The sequence below is a fragment of the Ceratotherium simum genome, chromosome 3 (assembly GCF_057802395.1).
Source record: "Ceratotherium simum simum isolate JZ-2026a chromosome 3, ASM5780239v1, whole genome shotgun sequence".
Classification (NCBI taxonomy): Eukaryota; Metazoa; Chordata; class Mammalia; order Perissodactyla; family Rhinocerotidae; genus Ceratotherium; species Ceratotherium simum.
In genome coordinates this window covers 32,243,382-32,270,847 of record NC_141902.1, presented here as the reverse complement: position 1 = coordinate 32,270,847, position 27,466 = coordinate 32,243,382, and the positions used below count along the sequence as shown (strand labels likewise).

At 38.7% G+C, this 27,466-nt stretch overlaps 1 protein-coding gene across 1 annotated transcript in view; it reads right to left on the bottom strand.

Moving 5' to 3' along the window:
* LOC101404257 (formin-1) overlaps nucleotides 1–27,466 on the bottom strand; it is a 273,413-nt gene that overhangs the window by 163,888 nt on the left and 82,059 nt on the right. The window contains 1 exon segment of the mRNA XM_004421375.3: nucleotides 25,581–25,731. Within this exon segment, the coding sequence (XP_004421432.2) occupies nucleotides 25,581–25,731 (151 nt within the window).

Here is a 27,466-nt window from a genome sequence, read left to right as displayed (position 1 = left end):
CAGGAAAAAGGAGGAAAAAGGAAATTTGAGGACCAAACTGGCGAAAAAGGAAGAGAATTGCTCTGTGGGCTCTCAGGTCATATTTTATTGCTTCTGCCCAAGTCTTGGCCAGCCTGGTCATGGGAGCACAAACTGGAATAAGCAAGGGTCCCTTCGTTGAACACATTTGTTAAATGACTCCCGTTTCCCAGGTATTGAGCTCGGAATTGAAGATATATAAAGTTCTGCCTTTGGAGAATTGAGTTCACAGAAATATTTGTTCTGTTATTTTTTTTTTCTATTTTCTTTTTGTGAATTTATTATTTTTAATTACAAAAGCAATAAATGCTATTGTAATAAGAAAATATACACTATACAAAATGCCAAAAAGTAAAAAGGTGAAATACTCTCTCATTCCCCAATTCTACTACCCAGTTACCATCATTAGAAATGGAGGTTTGTCTCCTTTCAGACAGAAACACGTGTGCATGCCTACACGTGTGTAGGGTTTTACCTTTATAAAAATGGCAAGCAGTAAATTTTATTCCGCAACTTTTTTTCCCATTCTGCATCATGTTTTTTTCTTTCATAAATACATTGTTGTTATCTTCTATGTCAGTATAGGCAGAGCCACTTCTAAATATGACACACAATTTAAGTATTCCTCTATTGATGGACATTCAGGAATGTTCCAAATTTTGTCAATTATTAACAATGCTTCAATGAACAACCATGAAGATATATCCTTAGTCATTTGAGCATATATTTCTGTAGGATAGATTTACAGAAGTTGTTCAAACAATATGTACATTTTAAATTTTGATAAATATCACCAAATTGTTTCTAACATGTGCTATCAGTTTACATTCCTGCCTTATATTTGAGAATGACTGTTATCCTGTTCCCTCACCCACTCTGGGTATTATCAATTTATAAGATAGTGGCCAATATAAGTAAAAGTCTTTTTCACTATTCTGCATTTTTAATGATTTAATAGTAAGGTTACACGTCTGGTTATTGGTCATATGCTGTTGTGAATTGACTTCGCATCCTTTTTCTGTTTTCTAATTACTAGATTAGGCCGGTACAGTGCAAAGCAATGTAAATAAGGACAACGCTGAATAGCAAGAAGAAAGATTTACACAGAGATTGCTGTGGATAAAGGGACATTTTCTAAGAGAAGTAGAGGGAAGAGAACTACCTTTTACTGCACCCCTACTAAGCGCTAGGTATTGTGCTCCTCTGCACATGAGCCAATCCAAATGGACAGTTGTGAATTGGGGGCAGTGAGCACCACAATCTCGTAAACTTTTATTCCTTTAGTGGCCCCCTGGGGACTTCTAGAGTGATAACAATACTCCATGCTCAGGAGTCCTGTAAAGTAAGTGTAGTCACTTCACTGCTAGAGCAATAAAGCAATGGGCACAGAAACAGAAGAACACTTTGTTCTGCTACCCCAATTCTCCTTTTTGATATTTATGATCCAATCTCACAACTCCTTACCCAGATATACACCTACTGTCTGAGGCTTTTACCTTCATAGCAGGATAGCTAGGAAGAAATCATGAAGGAAGGAAAAAGATAAGAATGAAGAAAACTGATGGAGAGAAGGAACAGGGAGAGAAAGATTTAGAACACTACAAAAGAGTTTTCTTAAAAAGATGCTCAATTAGTTATCAACCAATAATTATTACATTGTTTTTAAAATAATTTTTTAGAATCACGGTGAAGTTTCACATAAGCAGATCCAATGTATGTAAAACTTTTTATCAACTGAAAATCCCCCTTGTCTTTCTTTTATTGCATTATATGCATTCTTTGAAGTTAATTTCTAAACAGATAAAGTAAACTTCAAACATTCCTCTCTGAAGAGAAAGAACATATGACAAGAAGATAAATTAATATTGGGTATTTATTCTCCCTAATCCTCTAGCTTCTCTAATATATCCTGGGCTTGAAAGAAATTAAACTCAATCACCTACACCTGCCATATTTGCATTACTGAACAGCATGGACTGGTGATCATAATGATTATTTGGAAAATTTTTAGAATCCTAAGTTCCCTGAGATTGTCAGATATTTAATAGTCTGCCCTTTTTATAGTAGGAAATTTAACACATTCTTTAAAAATAACCAAAGGATTTTAGATACAAAAGTTATATCAAACCATTTTTTTAATCCAAAAACTTAATTAATTCAGCACCAACCCATTCTTTTTTTTTTTTTTTTTTTTTATTTTTTTAAATTTTTTGTTTATTGCAGTAACATTGGTTTATAACATTGTAAAAATTTCAGGTGTACATCATTGTACTTCTATTTCTGCATGGACTACATCATGTTCACCACCAAAATACTAATTACAACCCATCACCACACACATGTACCGAATTATCCCTTTCACCCTCCTCCCTCCCCCCTTCCCCTCTGGTAACCACCAATCCAATCTCTGTCCCTATGTATTTGTTTATTGTTGTTATTATCTACTACTTAATGAAGGAAATCATACGGTATTTGACCTTCTCCCTCTGACTTATTTCACTTTGCATTATACCCTCAATGTCCATCCATGTTGTCACAAATGGCTGGATTTCGTCGTTTCTTATGGCATTCTGGTTGTTGTTATCCTGTACTATTTTAACAATTTTTTAAAGTCGTCTGGCCCAAGTCGAAGGTTCCCAGCAATACAACAATTTAACTAGAAATACAATAAAACTAAGAACTACAGCCACAAACACAATGGTTCTTCTCTCTTGCTTTAGCTTTAGCAGGCTGAACTGTCATGGCCCCTTGGCCAGCTATGGAAAGTGATTGGCATTATAGTCCGGTGACTAGTTGTTAAAAGTCAGGAGACCAGCCTTCTATTTCTAGGCCTGCTCTGACTCATCATCACATCAACGCTGAAACGCAGTCAGTCCAATTCATTAACAATCACAATATGCCAACTCCTATGTTGGTGTACCGCAAGGGGCATAAAGACTGAAAAAAAAATATATATATATATATATATGTATATACACGTATACATCTTTGTTCAACAGGAGTTCAAAGACTAGTTTAAAAGGGAAACATAAAAAAAAGTCTAATACAAGGGAACTATTTAGAGGGATCAGTTAACATAAAAAGTTTCTAATTGTTCTTAGGTATACGATCCCTAAAAAATTGCCAAGACTCATTGAAAATGAGTGTTTTGAAAGCAAGGGCTGTTTGGGGCACAGTCTTTCTCTGGGTCACCTGAAAGCATTCCCAAAAGTGTTATATTAAGTGCCTTTTTCCTGAAACAAAAGTCCAGGTCTCACCTTCAGAAAACCTCTCCATGAAGGATAGTTGAGAGATGATAAGCTCTGCAGACTATGAACTCCAAATGATACTGTTAACTCAAGCTCTGGTTTATCCATCTAGAAAGGGGTCTTCCTCTTCTGCATGGCCACCAGGGTGAAGGTTCTTCCAGGCATTAAGACCAGCCAGCAGTAGGGCCTTTCACACTGTAGAAGACCTTGAGGCCAGTCCACCACACTTGCATGTTGGATATCGGTGGGATTCCTGACTTTACTAGTCCGTAGTTTCATAATGTGAATGTCAAATTAATAGTTTTCCATGTTTATGTGGAGCCAGTAGGCAGAATTATGCCTTGAAGCTCACAAAGTGACTTCCTCCCATGTGGGTTCTTGGAAAAAAGTACCCACTTCAGGATTTTCAAGAAAGATATTCCAGAAAACGTTTATGAGAGAGTATGAGTACTTTGCTCATCCAATGCATACTCTGGTTGAAGTGGATTTTACAATCACTTAACCCTTAGCATTGAAGAAACCTTCAAATGTTGCCTAACTTATCCTTCTGCCTTTAGGTTGGCCCAGAAGCCCAGATAATTAAGGATGAATCTTACTTTAGAAGAAAGTTTACACTTTAAGAAATTATTAAGGTTACATTCATACAATGCACACATATTTATAGCCAGTATCTATCATTAAAAAATAAAATACAGTCTTACCTCAGCTAATTGTAAACACAACCTAAACTTTTCATCCTATCCCTATTCTGTGACTATTTCCAATACCCAGTTTTCATTCTTTGTCCTCCTGTGCTTATTACTTGATTTGTTATAATCCTCAAAATCATTTTCTAGTATTAAGTATCTTTTGGCACTGGAGCATTCTGTTTTATGTCTGACTCAAATTCTTTATCCCTCCATGTCAAACTGTCTGTTTCTGCTCCCAGGGAAGGGAGACAATAGCCGGTTTCACCATCCCCTATACAAAGCTCCTTCATAAACCTCAAGACCATCATTTTTTTTAAACAAGAGATGCTTTATATCAAGTCCTAAAAATTCAGTTTTTGAGAAACATTAGCAAGCCCTCAGGTTATCTTGGTCCTATCTGGAGTCAGCTGAACTTGGCAGTACACAGCCTTCTCCTAGGTATAATTACAGTCTGGAGGAGAATGCAATTTGTGCAGCATTCCACTGACCTACAAGCTGACCTTGTGCAGGGGCAAATTCACAGGTTGAGTTAAACCCTATCAGACGTGCCTAGTTTAAGGCAAAGCCTTTCCAGACCCCCACTGCATGTGCGGATTATGGCATGTCACACATGGGTACTATTCCATGGCCTAAGGACCTCTCCCAATGCCTTCCAGCGGGGGGAAGGCAGGCCCACATCCCACACTGTCTAAACCTGCACCTTGAGTCAGAGCATCCAAATTATTATTATTTCTTACATATGTGGATTTTTAGAAAAACTTGTCTCTTTGAATAAGAATTAAGACAGAAATGAGAAGACAGATTTGCTACACTGGAAAAAGCACACCCTGACTACTCAGCTAGAAAAGTCTTGCCAGACAGACTGAGAAAGAATTCCTGCCAGGTCCAGTGGGATTTTCACCTCTACGTAAAGTCCATATATATCTTCAGCTTTCTGCCTAAGCTTGGCAGATGTGGCCAGAAGTAAAAATAAAAATAAATGGTCTGAATAGATCATGAATGCTGGAAGCATGCTCAGCCAAGTGAGTTTGGCACAGCTACAAAATTAAGAGAATCCTAAAAGACTTCTTCTTCCAGGGAGCCTTCCTTGTCTCAAAATGAAGACAATCTCTATACCCCGCCTTTGTTAGATACTAACAACATTCCAATCTATACCAGATCAGGTAGGTATTCTGTTCTTTGGCTTAGTCCTCACATTTGAACTTTCTCAGTTTCAGTCACAGGATTTTCATCTCCAGTGAAGCTGGTTTTATCACAGAGCCTGGAGAACAGGTACCATGTCTAGTTAAACAGAACCACGTGTGTTATTACCAATGAACATCTCCTGGGCACTTCAGGCAAATAATTGCACATGAAAATTGCTGCCTTTCTTGTCCGAATCACCCTCCCCCTTCCAAAAAAATAAATAAATGAAGGAGCCACATATAAGGGTAGATAATTACTTTCGTGACAATGATACATATCAAATATCCGCGTGCAGGACATTTTTGACTACATAGAACAAATGAGTGCATGGTTTGCCTCTCTCAGGGAGATTGAACAACACAGTGCAGAATACACAGAAAGTAGATAACCTGACTCTCCAAAGCAAAAATCTAAAAAACACTATTTTATTTTTGTGGCTTCAGACTGATGGTATCTTTTGCTTATGTTTCATATCAACACTTACCAAATGACACTTGGCAAAACTACAGACATTAAGAGGCTGGCACAAAGCACATGTGCTACTGATGACAAGACAGTTTGTCTTATTAACAGTAATCCTTTGCATTTCTAAGTCACTGGCTTCCAAAGGGATCAAGGTGCTTTCATAACGACCACTGCATTATCTCGAAGATATTCTTGTGGACTAGGTTGGAAGACAGGTAGAATCCTATGTTAGAGAGGTAGAAATTGATGCACCTATCCTAAGGGCTACAAGCTCTGATGACTGAGTTAATAATTTACTCCAGATACCTTTAAATCATAAATATAAATTAATATGGGGTTGGAACTTCAGCTGGATTAGAGAGCAGTATCTTCTGGGGATGAGATATGGCATAACAGGGAACCCCTAGGTTTAATTTTTACTCTGATTTAACTGTCACCCATTGACATAAGCCCCAAATTGAAACTGATTTTATAAGTAATAGAAATCTAATTTGGAAAATAGAGTGAGATTTCCCAATGGAAATTCCAAGAAGTGACACTAGATGATACAAGGCCATGAGGCATGGTAGCCCATGGCTGCAGGCCTTACATTAAAAAAACAAACTTAAAAAAGTCATGGGAGGAAGCAACTGACATAATCCTACTTCACAGCCGTGGCTATTCTTGTGCCCTCCCTGCCATTTCTAGTGTGGCAGGACTGGAGATGCGACAGGTAAGCAACTACCCCTCCCAGCCAGTGCCAGGAGTGCAGGCCAGCTGGAGGGGAATGGCGGGCCCAGAGCTGGCAGTCATCTTGCTCTCTCCTCAGGGACAGTGAGTGCTTCCGTGGAAACGAGCAATCGTTTCTTGGCAGGTGCCCAGGAACATAAATGCTGACTCAGGTTCCTTGTTCCCTTCGTCTCCCCCGCTCCACTCCATCACTCTTTGGCAACACACCCAGAGAAGCTGGTTCACTGGCTGTATGGTGCCATATCACGAAATGTCACCTGACTTGGTACAAATAAGCTCTCGCTGGTGACAGCCAGCATGGCGGGGTATGCCTCTGGGTAGTGGCCTCCATCAACTGGCCTGATAATGCCATTAAAATAAGCTTTCCACACGCAGCCTGATTGTCTGTCCCACTGAATGTTTCAAGGAACACTGAGCTTCACTGTTCTGTCAAACTGTTAGGTCTGAATCTCTTCCATGGCCTTATTTTTGGGGACACACAAAATTGCTCAGATGAAGTTTACTTTAAGGATTAGGCTCTTCACCAAGAAATGTGAAAAGGCAAATTGTCATCCTATCCTGCGTCTGAGAACATATTTGGCATCCCATCCCCTTACTGATGAGACAGAAAAACCCTTTTATTGATTTTCAGGCTAGTGAATTCCGTTCAGAAAGCAAATGGAGAGAAGGCCACAGCAGGTGAAGGCTGTGGCTGGGCAGGGGGTGGAAGGTACCGTGGGATGGAGGATGGCAGGGATGTGGGCAGGAGATAATTCAGATGGTTTTGGAGTTTTTGTACCATGTACACAACAAACTCCAAAACAAAATCACATGCATTTTCCCATTGATCAGCGAGTTAGGAGAAAATGACCAAGAGACATCAGCGCGTTCCTCGCCCTGTCTTCAGATGGGACCACAGCTACTGTCACACAAAGGTACAGACGATAAACGTCATCCCACTATTTCTTAGAGCTCAAGGCCCGTTAAAGAGCACTTGCCTGTAATGAACATGAAACATCTGTAGAACCACTGACAACTAATCTGGTGAGAAGCAACTGGATAGAGGGGTACATGGCAGAAGGAAACTGAAAAAGAAAACAGAAGACTATGAAAAGATCCAACTTCTGGTAAACAAATAAAAAAAGCAGAACACAGGCCCAACAGTCCAAGACTCTGCCTTTCAAACTGATGGTGTGAATGCTAAGCTATGGTGGTCAGAAGGTGAGAGGAAATTGGGACTCTCTTTGGGTTAGATGTTAATAACATCAGGATAACCCAGAAAAATTCAATTCCATACCCTCAGGTGCCCAACAACCATCATGGCTCAACTCTCCCAAGGCCAGGAACTTATTCCATATATGTAATTCAACCTTTAACAGCAGGGTGAAGAATTTATTTTTTTCTCCGTTTTAGGAGGAAGGAGAGTACAGTGGCTTACCACTCAAGATATACCAAAGGCATGACGCCACAGGACCTTTGAGTCATGTTTTACTGGTTTTTTGTTTTAAATTCTATATTACAATCCCACTTTAAATTCCTGTCCCAACAACCCATCTGCATGGGTATCAAAGACTGGAAGAGTAAATGTTCCTTCTCTTCCCCTTCTCACCCTACTGGACCTAGCACTGAGGACAAAACAGAAAGCTTTCTCTCAATTACTCCTAAACTGCATGGGAAACATCTGCATTCTACATCCCTCTATATACTGTAGGCAAAGCCCTTAGAGAAGTTTGGTAGAGGCACTGGAAAGCTGTATATAGTATAAGGCAATTAAGAACTTATGGGATATCCTATAGAAGTTTAGTGTACATGTGAATTACCAGGGACCTCATTAAAAATGTAGATTCTCTATAATCACCAAGACAAAAAACAACAAATGTTGGAGAGGATGTGGAGAAACAGGAACCCTCATACACAGCTGGTGGGAATGCAAATTTGTGCAGCCTCTATGGAAAACGGTATGGAGATTCCTCAAAGAATTAAAAATAGAGATGCCCTATGATCCAGCCATCCCACTACTGGGAGTCTATCCAACGAACCTGAAATCAACAATCCAAAGAGGCTTATGCACCCCTATGTTCATTGCAGCATTATTCACCATAACCAAGAAGTAGAAGCAACCTAAGTGTCCCTCGACTGACGATTGGATTAAGAAAATGTGGTATATATATACAATGGAATACTACTCAGTCATAAAAAAAGACAAAATCATCCCATTGGCAACAACATGGATGGGCCTGGAGCGTATTATGTTAAGTGAAATAAGCCAGAAAGAGAAAGACAAACACTGTATGATCTCACTCATACATGGAATATAAACCAACACATCGACAGAGAAAACTGGACTGTGGTTATCAGGGGCAGTGGGGGTGGGGGGTGGGGGGTGAAGGGAGTCATATATATGGTGATGGACAAACAAAAATGTACAACCCAAAATTTCACAATGTTAGAAACCACTAAAACATCAATAAAAAAAAAAATGTAGATTCTCATTCACCAGGAATGGGACGGGACCTGCTTTCGATGAAATCGCATTCCCCCGAAAAAAGATATATTGAAGTCCTAAACTCCAGTACCTTAGAATGTAACCTTATTTGGAAATGGAATCATTGCAGATGTAATTAATAAAGATGAGGTCATACTGAAGTCAGGTGGGCCCCCAACTCAATATGACTGGTGTCCTTCTAAGAAGATGGCCACGTGAAGATACAGACACACAGGGAGAATGCCAAGTGATGATGAAGGCAGAGACCAGAGTTATGCAGTCACATGTCAAGGAATGCAAAGATTGTCAGCAAACCATCAGAAGACAGGAAGAGGCGAACGAGTCCCCTACCAGTCTCAGAGGGAGCATGGCTCTGCCAATACCTTGATCTCAGACTTCTAGTCTCCAGAACTGTGAGACAATAATTTTTTGTTGTTTTTAGTCACCCAGTTTGTTGAAGCAACCCTTGAAAACTAATACAAGGCCTGAGATTCTTAAATTTCTAATAAGCTACCAGGTGATGCTTACACTGCTGGTCCATGGACCACACTTTGAGTAGCCAGGTGACCGCAAATGAATGTATTATTTTGTTCACTATCACTGGCACTTAAGCACAGTGCCTAACGTTTATGTATGTATGTTTATATAATCCCCGATTCTCAGAGTTTTTTTGGCTAACTAGCTGGAAATGTGCCCCTTTCTCTATCAATCTCCATGGAGTCCTCTCTTAAAGCTATGTGCTCAGTCAAGGAGGACAGCTTTCTCATATAAGGTCAGTCCCAGGTACACAGATATCCGGACTGCCCTCCTAACAATTCTAAATAACAAAGTTTGTAAGACCGTTGGACTTGCTCTTTTATCCATATAATCTCCCATTTAATATTAAGACATTGAACCCAGTCTCATATATATTCCTGGTGGCTCAAATAGGGATTTTCTCTCCAAAATTTAGAGTGTTAGGCTTTTGAACAGAACACATGCTAATAATTACTCCAAGCTGGTTAGAGATAATGGGCAACAGAAAAGTTATTATCTTCAATGTCATCGTATGTCTTTGATATGATAATCATTGCATTCAAGATATCAGAAATGATGGATGGCCTTTGATTTCGATTTGTACCATGATGCAAATTACCTGGCTCTTTCTCACTCTTGCTTGGAAGGTGAAGAGCTAGTGACAGTGGGCACTCCTAGCTTCAGGGCCTCAAGCCACTAGACAACAAAATCTGTGACAAAACTCAAAGAGAAACACTTCCTTCTCTAAAGATACCTAAGGCTATGTTACTTTTTCCTTTTATGGACATATTTCACCTAGAACAACCTTGCAGATAGCCTTAATTTGCAGCTATTAACATACACTATTGTGTATGTGGTAACATTCACTATTTACAACCTAAGTCATTCTACGTTGTTAACTTTCTAGGTAACAACAGTTGACATAAGTACCACATTGTTTCTATTAGGCTCACTGAGTTCCTTCCTTAAACATAAAATGATGATTCCAGGAAATGTTAGTAAGAATGAAAAGATGAAAGAGTATCGTATACGTATTTTAAAAACTGTTACAAGATTCTGTTAGGGCTTAATGGTGTATAACCCAGCACATTTCCCCCGTAATTAGTTTTTATCATCCTCCTTACTCTCACAGCACATCTAGCATGGAAAGCAAGCACACATTATACTCTATCCTCAGTCATCCATGTAAATGGAATAACACAGTGATCCAAAATATTTACTCACCATCATCCATGAAGAGTGAGCCCCTACATCCATCCTGACTAGAATCATGAATACATGTACCCTGAAGTTTTCCCATATGGACAAGTCACTTTCTGATAGTACAACAAACACACAACAGGTGATTTGCCCAGAGTCACCCAGGTGTCTGACTACTAGCCCTGTGTCCTTTCCCTTGAAATACATCTCATTCTAGCAAAGATGTATATGCTTCACCGTTCATGTTGCAACAAGGCAGTAGCCTCTTAGAGGTGAAAATCAGACCAATTTTGAGCTTTAGGGTAGCAGAGTAAAGGCCTTTTCACTTTCTTTTCTCCTATAAAATCAACTCAAAGTTATGAGACTGAGGATCAGAAACACGAAATCTATCTTCAGTGAAACTAATAGATACCTTTAATTTCAAAAAAGAAAATGTGAAGGCAGAAGTGGTTGGAGGAGTGGTAAATTCCATGGCAGAGTGACAGAAGGACAAACCTAACTGTCCGCAGAGGAAGGGAGAACCTAGGCCGTGCACAAATTAGAGGCTTATGCGCTGGAGAGCCAAGGATGGGATAGGGAGCTAAAAATAAAGGGATTTTTTAAAAGTTAGCATACAGTGCAATTAGGTGCCAGATATATAATCCTACCTATTGTGATCAGGAAGTATAGTTTCTAGAGAAATTCACCTAGACAGACTTGGGACTCACAGACCTCAGGCATAGCAGAGGGTGGGACTGAGGTCTTGTACTGGAATGGAGTAATTTTCAAAATCCCACAACCTTCCTTGGCTTCTCTCTCAGAATGCTAGCAGTCAGGCTGACACCCTACTCCGCAGCCCCCAGTCAGGTGCCTGGAGAAATTCCACCTGCGAAAACGGATCAGTCTAAGAGCAAAGACAAACAGACTCTGTCATTTGGGCCCCCCCCCCCAAATGAAACGGCTGGTCTGCAACTGTTTACCCCACTATGAGACCCACTGCTGGGCAAACCTAGTCCATTTACACTGAGCTCCCACCCAGGTTTATCATGCTTCAATCTTACATATAAAACAGCAGCCATGGATCATCAACCATTTGAAGAAATCCTCTAACATGAAATACAGAGGTTAAAACCAAGAAATATGAAAAAGGAATTTGGAAGAAGGAACAGGAGGAAAGCAGGAAGCCAAAGAAAAAGTAAAGAAAGTATAATTTATAAACTCAGAAGGTTAATTGTATTCTTTCAAAAAAAAGTAAAACGAGTTGTTATACATTAAAATATAATTCTGAAATACAAAAATATTTTTCTACCAAAATAAGAAGTCCATCGTAACTGTCTAAAATTGTAGAAGTAACAGATAGCAGAATACATACCAGAGAGGCAAGGGCACTGAAAACCGGTGCCTCTGGGGAGCAAGGTGGGAGAGGGATGGGAGCAACAGGAAACTCTTTTTTTCACTTTTAAATGCCGTGAAATATCATACAAAAGAGTAGCACATTTACATTTATGTACAGTTGAAAGGATGGCAAAAATAAACCGTGTACTCACATTCCCCTTAAGAAATTGAGAATTACCAATACCTTTGAAGGCTCTCTATCTTCCTCCACAATTTTCCTCCAAAAGAACCATTCTTCTGAATTTTATGTTTATTATTCCTTTGCTTTTGTGAAAAAAAAAGTTTTGCCACAAATGTATGATTCCATAAACAACTTTGGTTTTTCGTGTTTTTGAATTTCAGACTAATGGAATCATTCTTTTGTGACTTTTTTCACTGAACATCACATTTAAGCGTCATCAATTGGGATGCACACAGCTGCAGTTGACTCTTTTTCAAAGCTGTGTAGTATTCTATGATGTGACTCTACCTCAGTCCATTCATTCACTCTAATGATGGATATGGCTGTCATTTTCGGATTTTTGCAACTATAAACAAGCTTTTAGAGACATTCTCATGTGAATCTCCTGGTACAAATGTGCAAAAATTTGAGATGGTATACATGTTCATATGAACTAGAGAGAACTAAATTGTTTTCCAAGTATATAGAACTGATCTTCCCATTAGCAGCAATGAGAGTTCCTACTGCTCCACACGCTCTCAATATTTCACAGGGTTCTACTTTTTAATTTTTGCCAACCTGGTGGGTCTAAAATGCTATCTCTGCATTTCCTAGTTGCTGACTTGATCATCTTTTCACGTTTTTGACCATTCATTCTATGACAAGCCTGTTCGTATCTTTTGCCCATCTTTCTATTTGATGGTGAGCATTTTATTACTGACTAGTAAGAATTCTACATATATTTTGGAATTCTTCTTCAATTGTATATGTTACAAATGTCTTCTCCAAGCTTGTAGCTTATCTTTCTAATACTCTTTGTGACATCTTTTGATGAGCAAGAGTTTTTTATTTTAATGTAACATTATTTTAATGTACACACCTTTTATTTGTTTTATGCTTTTTGTGTCTTTTCCACGTGAAGTTAAAAGATATGCTCCTATATTCTTTTTTAAAAAGAATTACTTTTTCCTTTCTCACTCACGTGCTCAATAGATCTAGAATTGATTTTTATTCACGACGTAAGGGAAGGATCTATTTTCTTTCCTTTTAGCCATATATATTCAATTTTAAAAATATTTTTAATAGTCCATTTTACCAACTGATCTTAGACATCATATTTGTCATATATTATTTTCCATAAATGCACAAATCTGCTTCCAAACCCTCAATTCTTTCCATTGATCTTTGTTTCTTCTGGGCCAATTACTGCCATACTATAGCTATCTTACTACCTATTATTTTATTTTCCTTGATATAAGGTAGAATAAGTATCCTCCCTTGTTTTTCTTTTCCAGAGTTTATTTTTCTGAATTTTGTATTATTATTCCCTTATCTTTTTAAATAGTTTTGCCACAAATGTCTGATTCCATAAAATTCTTTGGCCTTTCATGGTTTTGAACTTCAGATCAATAGCATCATTATTTTGTGACTTACTCTTTTCTCTGTTTTTTGGTGAGGAAGATTGGCCCTGAGCTAACATCTGTGCCAATCTCCCTCTGTTTTGTATGTGGGACACCGCCACAGCAGGGCTTGATGAGCGGTGTGTAGGTCCACATCCGACATCCAAACCCACGAATCCTGGGCCACCAAAGAGGAACTTGTGAACTTAACCACGACACCACAGACTGGCCCCCTGCTTTGTTCATTAAACATCATATTTAAGGTGGTTTTTGTAAGGTTACTTTTGAACCTTTGCTCTTTCATACAAAATTTTAGAATAAGATTGTCAAATTCCAAATAACGCTACTTAGATTTTGATTGGAATTACTTTGATACTAGAAATCAATTCGGGGTTAACTGACACATCTTTATAATATTGGTTTTTCCTATTCATAAAGAGAATACGTCTCTCCTTTCATTTAGGTCTACTTTAATGCTTTCAATATAATAATTTTTATACATTGCTGGATTCAGTTTGCTAATACTGTTTAGGATCTTCACATCTATATGAGAGAAATTGCTCTAATTTTTCTCTTACTTCCTGTCCTTGCCTGGTAGTGCTATCAAGACTATATATTAGCTTTGAGTATAACAGTATTCTATTCTCTAAAGCATTTCACATAAGAACCAAATGTTTGGTATAATAAAAGCCTTCTGGGCCTGATATTTGCTTTGTGGGAAGATTTTAAACTACTGATCCAATATCCTTAATATTTACGGAACATTCAGGTGTTCTATTTCTTCTTGACTGTTTTGGTAACATTTTTCTAGGAAGTTGTTTATTTTATGTTATTTTTGTCTATTGGCAAAAGTTTGCTCCTAGTATTCTCTTATCTCATACATCTTTCTTGCATCTGTAGTTACATTCACTTTTACTTTCCGAAGACTTTTATTTATGTTTATTTTGCTGAATCTTGCCGAAAATTTGTGAATTTTTTGTTTTCAAAGAACTTTTGACTTTATTGATCTCCTGTATTGTATTTATTTTTATTTATTTGTTTTTTGTGAGGAAGATCAGCCCTGAGCTAACATCTGCCAATCCTCCTTTTTTTGCTGAGGAAGACTGGCCCTGGGCTAACATCCATGCCCACCTTCCTCCACTTTATATAGGACACCGCCACAGTATGGCCTGACAAGCGGTGTATCAGTGTGCGCCCGGGATCCGAACTGGCGAACTCTGGGCTGCCGCAGCGGAGTGCACGCACTTAACCACTTGCGCCACCTAGCCCGCCCCAACTGTATTGTATTTAAAAATATTTTTAAAAAATTTCCATTCTCATCTTTTAGAATGAATTAGGTTGAACCATATGAAATTGTAAATATTTGATCACATTTGACCTGCAAAGATGGCTTTTCTTGTCATTCAACCTAATATTTCTTTCTAATTTCTTTGGTTTGTTTTTCCCTTTCCAGCTATTAATTTTGAAAGCTTAATTTGTTTTTGACCTATTTTTTTCTTTTCTAATATAAACACTCATGATCATACGTTTTAGCTATATCCTATGAGTCTTGATAACCAGTATTTTTATTTTTGAGTCATACGTGTTTTCTGAGTCCCATTATAATTTCTTTCTTGACCCATTAGTTATTTACTGGTGTGAATGTAAATTTAAAAAGACAAGGAGGTTTTTGTTATCGCATGTTTAAGTTGTCTGTTATTGATATATGATTTATAACAATTTCATTTTGTTCAGATGACGTGGTCTGTATGAAAAATTGCTTGAAATTTGTTGAGATTTGCAGGACCTTTGCTTTTTCTTAAGTCTTTTGATACTGCTTGACTTTTAAAATTATATCCATGTATTATGTTGACAAAAATCAATAAAGTATAATAGTTAATTCAGTCTATTTCATTGTTAATATAGAAATCAACCTAAAATATCATACTTTAAGAGTTTCATCATCACCTAAGTCAGCAATTCGAGACATGTTTATATTTATTTATAGTCTATCATGTTCTAAAAGGATTTAAGGAGGCCACCTTATGTTGCCTGCCATTAGCTGGCATACTTAAAATTGTACCACAAACACAGATTACCATGAAAGCCAAATAAAAATAGTACTAGAAAATGGAGACAAATTTTATCATCTTTTTGTTCTATTGCATGGTTTTCTTTTGGCACACGACGAGGACATTCATCTGAGCATCTAGCTTAAATTCATTTGCTTTAATTATACAGTTGTGTCCCAGTGAGACACACACAACAAAATGGTAGGGTAAAATGGACGTCAAGTAGCCCTCCTGGGGCCCAGGAGCAATCACTGAATGAGGAATGAGGCCTCTGGTTGGAATCCAACCTTTTGTTCTCCTTCAGGGGTGACATTAGAGGGTTTTTCATTATTCTTATTCCTGTTGATGATGGTGGCGATAATATGGGGGCAGCAGTAAACATGTATGTGTTAGGCACAAAGCTTAACATTTCACATAGATTATTTTAATCCTCACAATCACCGTCTGAAGTAGGTACTACTATTATTTTCACTTTACAGATGAGGGAACTATACAGAAGAGCCTGAGAAAGATGAAGGGAATTGCCCCATGGATAAAGTGATGACTCAGAAAGAAAAAGGCAGGCCTTTGTGGTTTCCAGAAACCGCTGTTGAACCACTACACTACCACCTTCCATACTTAGACTAATTGTGACTCGGTGCACTGGGTGTGCTAGAGGAAGCAGCTGGTCAGAAACCTGGAGTTCAGGCCTCTACTTTTGCTTTGTCACTGGCTTCCTGGTGGCTTTGAGGCAAATAGCAAGATCTTAACTGATAGGCAAACTCCCTTGCTGGTCCTTGAGTCCTATCTCTTTCTCCATGTACCTTCAGTTTCAGAGGTTCATCCCTTCCTTTGGTGGCAATGGAATGGCTGTGTCCTCCAGGGCTGAATTGTTTAGATGTCTCCACATCCCAACAGTTTATGTAACACACAACAAAAACATCGCATGGCCCCATTTCTCCAATGTCTTACTAAATCATTCTAAACATCATATGCTTTAGGCATTTTGCTGCTACATTCTGAATCACATTCTTCTCTAAGTAACCATCTCAACGTCTCATTCTTTCCATTAGTAAGACGATTATAGTACAGAGTGAACTATTTATAATGAGCCCCAGCTCAAGCAATGTGGCTTTCAGTTGGCTTCATTTTAAATAAATCTTTCTTTGCTAATTAATGTACCTTATCCCAGTGTTGTAAGTAACATTTATGTTCCTGAATTGGAATGGAAGAAGAGAACCACACCCAGAGTGGAGGATCCAAAATCTTCAGAATCAATATGAACGCAATAACCATCTGACAGCAAAGTTTAAAAGTAAGTTTTTGTGCTTGTTGTAAACTAAGGAAGTTGTACAAGAGAGTAAAAAGTGATGTGATAATTAGGTCATGAATTAACCCCCTGGTACTCGAAGCTCTATACTATTTTTAAAGACCCCCTTCTCACCTCTTAGGATATTTTGCACATGCAAAATGCCTAATGTGACTAATAAGGTACCTAGCATAAAAGTTAATTAATGAAAATAAAAACACTAAAACTTGGATTATTTAGTAACCAGGGCCTGGAGCCAGATCCCAATTAAACCACTCTTGTGGTGAAGGAAGGGATCAAAATGCCCAATAGGTTCCATCTGGCTGCTTCTGTGGGTCAATCTAGAGCCTTACGTCCTTTTCAAATTAGCCTTTCCACCCTCTCCCTTCCATTGCAATGAGGAGCTAAGGGCAGTCCCCCTCAGCTGTCCTGGGGAACTCCCAGGCTCTCCCACTCACACGTAAGGGGCTTGGCAGCTAAGGGACCCAGCTGGAAGCAAGTATGATTCACTAGCTCTTCCTAGCCCAATCCCTTTTGTCATTCATTCCACTGGAGGGGCCCCTAACTCTCCAATCCCATTTGTACCCCACTGAGGAGATCTGATAATTGTCCTGGCAGAGCTATGGCTTTTCCTAACTTCTGGCAGGGGCCTCGCTGACCCATAACATGGCTCCACACATGATTTCTTCTCATACTGTCTGTAAATTGACCATGGCTAACCTTGCCGCCCTAATCAGATCAATCAGAATAACATTTCTTTAGCTGCTGCACGTTGGCAGCCTCCTGGGCTGAGGCGTGACTCAGAGTCAGGCTCAGATACTGAAGGTGATTTTTGAGTTTCCAGTGGTCTCAGGTTTCCTTTGCTTTTATCACAGTTGGTGAGCTTTGTAAGGCCCGTGTTTACAGCCATGCAAATTAGCCTCAGCTGGAGAGAAATCAGGACAGGACTAAAGGAAATCAAGCTCTGGGCCAAAGGTGTTTTATCAAAAATTGAAAGTGTGGCCATAGTCCTGGGGTCAAGCCAGACTGTCCTAGGAAACACATGGACAGCTTTGTCTGGTGTAACCTGAACTCTTGGCTTGGCCTCTGGACCCTGGAAGCCCTACTGAGAGATGGAGGGGAGGATGGTGAAGGGCCACACCAGCCAGTGGGGGCTGGCCAGCTAGACCAATGGCTGCTGCTGCCAAATGCATTTTTTGTTAAGTAGAGACAAGTATGAGAAGGGATACATTGCATCTTCAAGGAAAGAAACATTGTGGCTGTGAGGCTGGGTTTATAGTATATCCCATATTACTCATTGACTAAGCAAGGTCCAAACTCATGGTTTAATTCTACTCACTTGTACATACTCAGTTTTAAAATGTATGTCTGAAGGTGTCCACAGACAGATATAATCTGATATTTTGCATCTGGAAAGCATCTTTAAAAACATCCATTCCAAATGCCATGACAGCTACAGAAACTGAGACCAGAGCAGTTACGTGACTGAACACACAATAACTGCTAACTAGTTACTTTCAAGACAAGATCTCTGGCGCCTTTCCATTGCCGTTTTTCCCATCATATTTCCAGTCCTTCAATACCCGGTATGTAAAGAAACCTGGTTTCTTTAAAAATAATTCTCCAATACATTTATGTCTCTTAAGATTGGGGGTTGTTAAATTCTAACAATTATTCCCTGAGCTCCCACATACCTATGACTCAAAGAACATGGTGCTGATAGTTTCAGGCAGCTTGATCTACCAGACTGTGCCTGGGCATGAGTGCTGGCATGCTGGTTCACATGTGATTCCTTGTCTATCTGCCCTCTAATAAGTAAAAAGAAAATTGGTGGATTTGAGTGTCCCCATTTGTCAAGTGGAAGTAATGACGAGATCATTGGAATTCATCTAATCAAAGTTCTCATCTTTTGACTCTCACATAAGAGACCTGAGACCCAGAAAATTTAAAGGACTTGCCCAAGATTCAATAGTTGGTTAAGGTCAGAGCCAGAAGTAGAAACCAGGTCTACTGACCCCAAAGCCACTGCTTCTTTCACTAAACAACGACCAGTGAATAAAAGTCAGCCTTCTCCAAGTGAATTTAAAGTCCGGTCATATAAATTCAGACCAACGACCATTTGTCAAGGAATTAAGAGCACAGGCTCTGCGGTTATTGCTGGATTCATTTCCTCACCCCTTAAGAGCTGTGTGATGCTGGGCAAGTTGCATAACCCCTCTAGGCTCCAGCTTCCTCGCCTACAAAATGGGAATAACAACAGTATCCATCTTATTGGGTTCTTGTCATGATTAAATAAGTTAATACATGCCAAGCACTTAACCAAAAACTACTTACTTAGCATTTATTATTATTATTACTATTGAAATCTTCCCTTGTTTCATCTTCACATGAAAGATTCTACATAAATGCAAGGTTATTAAGACTTCTCTCTGTCCATATTAAGCATGTACCTGTGAGAACATGTGTATGTGTAGGGGCTGTTTTGACCTTTGTGTATATTGGAGATGCGTGCACTTTGCAAAGCACTTATGAATTCAGTTGCACAAGCATCCATGTGACCTGGGTTTGTGACTTAAATATACATATAAGATATTTGCCTATTCTTGTTATACCCTCACACACTTTCAGCTGAGAACTGGAGGCCAGAGGAGGTATTGCCACACTCATGGTCCCAGAATGGGCACTCATCCTCAAATCATTGGCTAGCTCCAGCCCATGTGATAGTCTTAGAAAAGGGCCTACACTAAGCATAAACGAATGAGGTCCAGGAAAAGATAGGCAAGGTTTCAAAACTTTCCTCATTTATGAGGAAAAGCTAAACACTTTTTAAAAATACCAATATTTAGAATGGTTCTCTCCTAGCCTATCTTGAAATATATGATCAAACTTCTTTGTTTTCCAATTAGATAACCCCACACCTATATTCAAATAAATCTTGACCCCCTTTAGAGATAGAAGATTGAAAAAGCTGTGTGTGTGTGTGGTGGGGGCGGGGTGAGGTGATTCCAGAATCAGTCCCAAAGAGGCTAAGTCCATTACTTCATAAACTTTTATACGGTAGTCATCCATTCTAAGCACTGGAACTATGCCTACTAGTGATTTCTAGTCTGCTAATACCTACAAGCCTTTCTAATATGCATTTGGCTCCCAATACTTTGTGTGGATAATTTGCTGCGAAATTTGGCCTCATGGTCCACAATAAAGAGATTTAACAAGTCTAAAGAGGGTGCAGAGGGGCAGTTACTCTCTTGTAGGTTTCATTTCTCGGCGCTCTAGGATGGAAGGTAATTGAGCTTCGTGTCTCAGCATTCTAAGGTGCCCTCTTGTGGTTGGGGGAGGTAATGAGCCTCCTAATGACACCGCAGCTGCCTGGAGGTACAAATCCAGATTAAGCCACTGTTTAACAGCCAACAGGAGAAATACAGTTGAACTCCAAGAATAATATTCAGATTCAACATTCTGAAAGAATCATTGATATCCATATTTGACAAGGTCTAACCACACTTTTTTTTTAAAAAAAGTAAATAAAGTAAAAGTACAACTTAACTTTTTGAGCCATCTTATTTCCAAATAAAATTTACAGGGCAGAATTTTTGTAAACTGGTGCCTGTCATGAAGTAGAAGCTCCTGTTTGCTTTCAGGAGATTTGGCCAGTCAGGGGACCTTAAGCTGAAGAACAGGCAAGCCCTGATCATTCCAGGTATCCCTCAAGCAATCTGGACATAGCACTAACGTATGACCTCAAGGTCATGTACTGGTGCAATCAACACATCGGCAAGTTGTTTCACTCATTTCTATAGACGATAACCCCTAACCTCACTGCTCATTTTTCAAACACATGAGAAATATAAAGGGGTTGGCAAACTCATTCTCACTCCTGGGGGAAAAAAATAATGCACATACCTTACCAAGCAGCCCAGAGAAATTATCTTTGTACACAAAAGCTGAAATTATATAAACTTGGAAGGCAACAGGTTATGAAAACCATATAAATTTATGGTCAGCCTTTCAAACAATGTTCTCCTTCTCCCCTTCTCCCCTCCCCAATAAACTGAGACACCAAGTCTGGGATTTGAGAATTACAGCTATGATCCTCGCCAAAGTGACCGAATTACAACTGAAGGCTTTTGGCTCCAGGAAGTTTCAAGAGACTAGTGTCTCCGGAACCATCACAACATCCCCCCCACCCCCAAAGTGCTCAGGGAACAGCCATTATCTCATTAATTCTTAAGAAATATCTATTAAAAAGGCAGAGGGAGAGGAATGATTTTATATATCTTACAGAGGAGGGAACAAGCCCAGAGATTATTTATAATTCAAAGTGAGATTGTGGCATTTCAAGAGAGGAAGAATATTGGCAGGTCATGCTGGTTTTCTGAAAGTTGTTGGGCAAGTTTAGAAAGCAATTGGAAAGTTTATCAGAGCAGCTGCTTGACAGGCACCAGGAGAAGGAATCTCAGACGATGAAGGCAGATTTCTGGCTCTCTGTACCTTTCCCAGGAACAAATGTAACTTAGAGACAGCGTAAATATGGGTATATTGACAGTGGAAACTCTTATTTTACAGTGCAGAGAGACTATATAAACCAACGTAAGATGAACTTCTAGATGTCTGTATGTGTCACGGTTGTGGAAGTCCTCCGTAAAATGCTGAAAAAACAGGAATGGTCTAGAGATTACTATGTGCAAATAGTATGTCAAGAATGGACATACTAAGTTCTAAGACCCCTGACCACCTTGTGGAAATCAACGATGCTTAAGAATTTCTTTGTGAAGCTTTCACATTAGTTCACAACCTGAGAGATTAATAGAAAATACTTAAAGTACTTTCATAATCATGATTTTATTTTATCCTTATAACAACTCTGTAAAGAGTTGTTATTCCCCATTTTATAGAGAAGGAATCAGCATGGGAAAGTTAAATGACTTGCTCTGAAGATTATCAGAGAGCAAAAATATAGAAGACAGTACTGTGTTGGTGGTACCAAGAAGAGCTGATGTTTTGAGCTCTGGCTCTCAATGCTATGTTTGTGGTAGCAGAGTGGTCTGGTGTCAGAAATGAGGATGGCACATGCCAGGGTATGCAATACAAATCTATCACAGTCAGTAATTTATTATAGCTAATATTTAAAATGATTGATAGAGTCAAAGGAAAACAGCCCTAAATCTACAGATTTTGTTGTTGGAGTTATATGTAAAGTATCTTTTTAGTCAAAGATTTGACTTCCTATTGGAAGAGTCTGAAGAAAATTTTGGATAACTTCACATTGTAGGAAATATTTTAGATTTGCACAAGTGTAGCTATATTTTGTTGATGATTTTAATAACGGCTACTCATTATAAATGTCAAATCAATCATCCCAATATAAGTTACCATCACCAGTGTGGCAAATTACTGTTTAAATAAAGGGGAAATGAAGACACAATGCTGAGGATCTTGTACATCCTCTCAAGTGTTCGTAATTATCAGTCTTCTCAGTTTCAAGTGTGCAAACTCAGGGCTGGCCCAGTGGCGCAGTGGTTAAGCGCACGCGCTCCGCTTTGGCAGCCCGGAGTTCACAGGTTTGGATCCTGGCCGTGCACTGACGCACCACTTATCAAGCCATGCTGTGGCGATATCCCATATAAAGTAGAGGAGGATGGGCATGGATGTTAGCCCAGGGCCAATCTTCCTCAGCAAAAAGAGGAGGATTGGCATCGGATGGTAGCTCAGGGCTGGTCTTTCTCACAAAAAAAATGAAAATAAAATGTGCAAATCCTAGAAGTCATTTCATCTTGCTAGGTCTTAGTTTCTCATGTGCCAAATGAGGGTACTTATTTAGATGATAGGTAAGGTTCCTTCTAATTCTTAGTCTATATGATATTATAGAACAGGATCCACGCTCAGTTTAAGAATATATGTATCTGCTTAATTTAAACCAGTGCCAGTGATGGGAACTTTAGATGCTATTATAGAAGATAAAACTAGAAACCTGTATCTGAGTTCAGCAGAATCCTGACAGTTCTGACAGTTATTTCTGAACTAGGAATGTGGAATGCACAGAGGGATGAAGACCAGCTCCATTAAGAGATGTTCACATGTATATCTCAGTGCTGCCTGAGCCCCTACAGCCAAAATTCAGAATGCTGCATTTTTAAATCTCCGACATATATTCTACTTCAGTTATTATAAAAAGACCTATTTGGCAAGTGTTCTCCTGGTCTTCTTGTATGGGAACCATTCTGTAGTTAAGCTGATGGAGTTGGTCTCCAGTGCTGAAACTCCTCAGCTGCTCACGACCTCTAAAATTCCCTTTCATTTTCATTTTAAGAGAAAAGAAAAGAAACATCCGACTCTTGGAAGAGACCAAGGAATGCATCTTGATGCTGGAAATCTGGCCATGGGCATGGAGGGAATGTTGGTAGGAGGCAGGTTTGGAGTTTTTTGGCATTGATTCAGCTCGTTATTTTCTCTAAAACTTAAACTCTCAGCTCTAAGGTAGGCCACAAATCTTGCTGAAAACTCCAAGCAGCCTCATCACCATCAAGCTGAGCAGACCTACATTCTGGCTTCCACTTTAAGACGAAAGCAAAGACTACACGTGTCCAGGTTCTATGGAGTAATGGCAACCTCACTGTTCAGAAAGATTAAAGAGTTCAAATGAAGGGTGTTTTCCCCTCTGACAGGGAAACAAAATAAACATATCAAGTGCTAAGTGCCTTAGTGAAAACTGTTTGTTGAATAGGCAAACAATTATAGATAAGAAAATAGAATAAACTAAATAGATGTTTCAAAATTACTCACTCACCAAATCAGAAATTAGTTTTATGAGTAAACAACATGCTAAGCATCCAGAGAGAGAAATAAAGGGAGTAATAGCAATCTGAGAAGAAACAGAGAACAAAAGTAAGCTTAATATGATATTGCGTAAGAAAACATTCAGTGGAGTTCCTGGTTAGTCAGACAAGGCTTCCCAGAAGAGGCAAATTGAGGCTAGCTTTGGAATATTGAGAATCTTCTTCTGCCTTTCATACAGAAACAATGTCTTCTGTCCCTCTAGATGGCATTTAAAAAGCCAGCCAGCCTATAAAGCACACTTATTCCCATCTGATATGAATTTTCATCATGGGAATATATTTTATAGTATGCTTGTTGACTTCTTGCCTGGAACTATTGTTTTATTAGAAAAAGTCAAATTGTTTCATGCAATTTTTCGTCCTCTTAAAAGATGTGCTCTGATACTTATTATTGGGATCCCATTTTTCTCATGAAAACACAATTCCAATGAACTTGAGAAGCGAAAAACTTTGATCATGATTTTCATTCATAATTCAAGTCAGTGGGAAAATCTAATTTGATTAACAGAAAACTGCATTCAGACTTTTGACACTTTTTCCCCTATAAGGCACAGCTGATTTCATAATCATAACGTTACTTCAGATATGAACTGATGGATGAACCCCACTATATAATTTAATAATGAAGAGTTGATGATAACATCATTCAATATTATACACTTTTCAAAACACTTCCTCCAACCTTCTTAGATTTGAATTTCACAACATCCTGGAGGGTCAAGTAGACTCGGATATTGTTAAATCCTGTTTCATAAAGAAGGGAAAATATGGCCTAGAGAAGGAAGACAATCAGCCCAAGTTCACATACAAATCAGCAGCAGAACCAAATACTCTATTCTTCCTCAACACCATCTACGCTAATATCAAAATGCTAGTGCAGAGAAGTAGCAGCAGTGGCAACAATATTAGCAAAACGAGAGCAGCCATAATTTGTGGAGGACTGAGCATGATACATACATTACCTAATCTAATAATCACCTAGAACAACAACACGAGCAGACGTCGTCTCATGCTACGGTGAGGGGACGGAGGCACAGTGTGGTAGAACTTCGACTTAGGTCGCACAGCCAGTGCGTGGTACAGCTGCGATTCAACTTCCCACCTGCCTGATCCACTGAGAACTTTGAACTTGTTCTCTGACAGACGGCTGGTGGCCTCAGATTACAAGTCCTCAAGTCTGCTCAGAAGTCACTGTCTCAATGAGGACTATCCTCAAGACTCCATTTAAAGCTGCAGCCCCATTCCCACCCTGCCAAAGTTGATCTTCCTTACCCTGCTCTACCACGTGATTTAATTTTTTGTTTTTAATGTTGATTGTTAATATAAGCTCCACAGGGCAGTGATCTTTGGGGGTTTTCACCCACATATCTGAGACGCTCAGATAGTGCTATCCTACAGAACTTTTTGTAATGATGGAAGTGTTTTATATGTGTGTTATATGGTAGCCACCAGCCAAAAGAACAAAACTGCCAAGTGGCTAGTGCCACTGAAGGACTGAATTTTTAATTGTATCTAATTTTATTACTTAAATTTAAATAGCCAATGTGACTAATGGTTGCCATACTGGACAGCGTGGGCCCAACACAAAACCTAGCACAAATAAACTACCAATTAGTATTTGTTAAATGAATGAATTTATAAATAAGTGAGACATTTTCCATTTAGCCTACAGACTACTTTCACTAGTAGCAAAATAAATTTTACATTTTTTTCAATAGAATTAATGGCTGAAAAAAGTCCAGATTAAATTAAGAAAATAGTTTGAAAATTCAGATGATGTGACCAAAATATCAAGTACAGATTTCTCAAACTATTGGCTTCTTTTTGTCATCTGTGACTCAAAACCTTCCAAAACATTTTTTGAAAACAGAGAGAAAGCAAACCAGTAGCACATAATGAATTCCCATATATGACAAAAAATATATGTATAATTATGATTACTATAGTCACCAAATACCTTTTTGACCTTGTTTTTTTTCTCATAGGTCTCTGACAGAGGTTTTTTCTTCTGCTGAGTTGTGTCTTTGGAGAATAAATACTCAAATTCACTAGGATCCTGAATATCTGGTTCTTCTAAGGAATCCCATAAGGTTGGTGTAGCATTTTGGCTTAAAAGAGAAAATGACAAGTTAAACTTAAGAACCAAAACATAAGGGAACAAAATACAATGAAATCTCTAATTCATTTTTTTAACTCATTTCTTAAAAAATATATACAACTCTAATAAAACTTAGAGAAAAGCTTTTTGTGTTACACATTCTTTTTTAAAGTCAAAATATACTACATCAAAGAAGGAGATCTAGAGACACCCTGTGGGACCAGAAATCCTAGGATTCAGGTTGTTGAGGTCATGTAAACTGCTCCTCCCTCAGTCTGTGGCATTTCCATAATGGGTAAATATGGGCATTATAAAGGCTGAAAAGATAACCAATTTTTAGACGTTGATGGGATAATTCTTAAATAGAATGAGAATGGTGTAGTAAGGTGAAGAGTTACCCTCTCTGGATTTTTTCTACTAGTTGTTTTTATTTTCCTGAGGAAGATTCACCCTGAGCTAACATCTGTTGCCAATCTTGGTCTTTTTTTTTTTTTTTTGTGCTTGAGGAAGATTAGCCCTGAGCTAACATCTGTGCCAATCTTCCTCCATTTTGTATGTGGGTCACCACCACAGCATGGCTAATGAGTGGTATAGGTCTGCGCCTGGGATCCAAACCTGAGAACCCGGGCCGCCAAAGCAGAGTGTGCTGAACTTAACCACTATGCCACGGGGCCGGCCTCTCTACTAGTTTTAAATATGGTTTTCAGGATTACTTCAGGTCAACTCAGTGCAGGACCTATAATATGTGAACAGGCTGTGCTCATTTAGAAATACTTAATTTATTATATCCTGTCCCAACAACACTATTAAACATAAAAACAAATCAGAAAACTCCATCGTAGCAGCCCCTAAAGGGACTTCAACTAAAGCAGCCGTATGGAGACTGTGTTTTGTTTTGTCTTCTCAAAACAGGGGCACCCTAGTTTTGAAACAAAGAAAGAGAAGAAGATCTAAAATCAGGTATAGAGGAACTGCCTCTGAGAGCTGACTCAGATGGGTTACTATTCAGGCTCCCTTTAGAAAATATTTTCTCCCAAATGTCTACTTTCTTAACTTTCTTACTTTAAAAACTTTTAATGCCCACAGACAGAAAAAAATGTCTTATCTACACATTTATTCTTTTTCAAACATATGTATATCTTACGGTCCATAACATCTATAAGTGCTTACCTTTGTTTCAATAGATATTTTCTCAGTCAATGGAAACTAAAAAAACTATTATTATATGGGGCAGTCCACAAAATTTTTTGATACTAAAAGGTGATTTTCATGTTAAAACAGTTGGCGACACTGGCTTTTCAGATCTGCGTGTTCACATTTTGCCATTATATCTGCCTTTCCCATGAAATATGACATATCGGTTCTGGGCACATTCGCTTCTCTCTACACTTTGGTTTTTTATTAAATTTTTTCTAATATAATATTTGAGGCATTTACGAGTATATATGTGACATATGTAAGTTATAATGTATAGCAGTATAGCGAATACTTGTGAAATCATTACCCAAGGGATAGAATATTTCCAACGAAGTACATCCATCCATGTGCCCCTTCCTCAGCCACCTGCCTCCACAACTCACTCAACTTCAAATTTGAAACATGAACACTATTAATGTTAAGTGCTTATCTCATCTGCACTCAGGAAAGTGGATCTTGATAGGAGAAGAGAGTCAGGGAATTTTGGAGCATGCAGCCTATGAAGGACTGCTGGTCTGGGTCTGATGAAAGTTCTGGGAAGTTGAGGA